Genomic DNA, 1,735 nt, shown 5'->3' with positions numbered 1-1,735 from the left:
AAAGGATTTTGCAGACACTTGTATGGAAGCCGAGGCTGCTGTGGTAATGCTGCCTCCCAAGAACTGCATCCCCAGAAACTACAGTTGTATCGCTGGGCTGTTCGGAAGCTTGACAGCAGCAGAGCAAAAGCTGGAGGACGGAGAAGAAGAGATGGAGGGAGAGGAGGGCAAGAATGGGGACTGTGAATCGTTAGAAATCAGCGTAGTGAATGAAAAACCGAGAGGAAGGGAGTCATTCCTGAAGCCCCCGCATAGCCCGACCATTGTATCACTAAATATATATTTAATTTCCATCGATTTATTTATTTGGTAACTGTTTAATAAGTAGAATCATATACAGCCACTCAGGCATTGTCACAAAATTAACCCCTTCAAGGGGTCCTGATCGGGTACGTCGGGACCTGGTCAAACTGTAGGGAGTTATTTAACAATGATATAATGACTATATATAATCTCATACAAACAAAATACCAAAAAACATATCTACTGTGAAGAATCTCACACTCTTCCAACAATTCCAGGTTTATTCTCTTTTTAATCAGAAGATAACAGAGATTTTTTTTTTTAACAAAACCAAATGAGTATTTTCAGGGATGATTAACATTTAAATCGTCAGGGTTTAATATACCTCACATTGTGCAAGCTAGTAAATCTTGGCAATTTGTGTTGTTTTCTAAATGTTATTTTTAATGACCTAACATGGGTGAAGTTTTTCAAGCCATACCTGAAATACCTTAGATTTGAAGATTGGGCATCTCAATCGATTTCAGTGACAAAAGCACACTGAAAGAATTATGTGCAAGACTTCCCCATAGTTAAGTATTCACCTTATCTTTAGAAAGTTGTGGAAAGTTGTGATGAGCATTGTAATGTTTGAAGCGGATGTCATAACAAATGTCAGTTGGGCCAATTCATAAATCTGTAAGATCTTACCTTCATGCTGTGGAAATATATACTGGAAGACAAAAGACAATGAGCACAGTTTTGAAAAGGGGTGGGGCTACATAAGGTCTATAGTGAGTTACTGCCACTGAAGCTGGCCTATCAGGTTGCAGGGCAGATTAAATGACTTTCTGATCCTCTTTGTTGAAATCGCAGGGGCCCCCCGAAAGCCCTGATAATTGCCACCACCTTTCTTCCCCCCCAGCGACAGGTACAGTTGATGATTGAACATAGAACATCAGGTCACCCGAAGCTTTCTTCATTAGTGCCCTGTAACCATTTTGACATCAGTCAAAAATTGTTCAGCTCTTTTATTTAAGAAAGTCTTTAGCTGCACTTTGAGTAGTTTATTACTGAATGACAAATGATTGTAAAGCTGAACCTTTCACAAAGTATGAATAGAGCATCTACCCTTTGTAAAGTTATACAACATTCAAAAAGAATTCATACCTTATACATTTCATTATCTAATAATATAATTATGGTCATATATTTATAATTATATATTTTGTTGTCACATTTTGTTATGTTGCATCGTTATGCTAAAACGAATCATCTAAAAGATGATCCAGAGAAATGGAATGCACCTAAACTAAATTTCAGGTGCCACAGCAAAGAGTCTGAATACTTAACCTGTGTCAATGTGATATTTCAGTTTTTGTCCTTTTAAATAAACTTGCAAATGTGTGTGTGTTTTTTTTTTTTTGGTTTGGAGCATGGAGTATAGATGTGAGAAAAAATATTGAAAGCATTTTAGCTTGCAAGATAACAAAATGTGGGGGGGGGGGGGGGG

The 1,735-nt window shown here is 37.6% G+C and overlaps 1 protein-coding gene across 1 annotated transcript in view; it reads right to left on the bottom strand.

Moving 5' to 3' along the window:
* Positions 1 to 371: 371 nt before the first annotated feature.
* Positions 372 to 1,735, bottom strand: part of LOC107565346 (myosin-11-like) — a 34,910-nt gene continuing 33,546 nt past the window's right edge. Inside the window, exon 14 of the mRNA XM_016250561.1 lies at positions 372 to 410. Coding sequence (XP_016106047.1) covers positions 372 to 410 — 39 coding nt within the window. The remainder of the gene's footprint in view (positions 411 to 1,735) is intronic.

Source organism: Sinocyclocheilus grahami, unplaced genomic scaffold (assembly GCF_001515645.1).
Source record: "Sinocyclocheilus grahami isolate Dianchi unplaced genomic scaffold, SAMN03320097.WGS_v1.1 scaffold995.1, whole genome shotgun sequence".
NCBI lineage: Eukaryota > Metazoa > Chordata > Actinopteri > Cypriniformes > Cyprinidae > Sinocyclocheilus > Sinocyclocheilus grahami.
The sequence above is the reverse complement of the archived record's forward strand: the minus strand, read 5'-3'. Positions and strand labels throughout refer to the sequence as shown.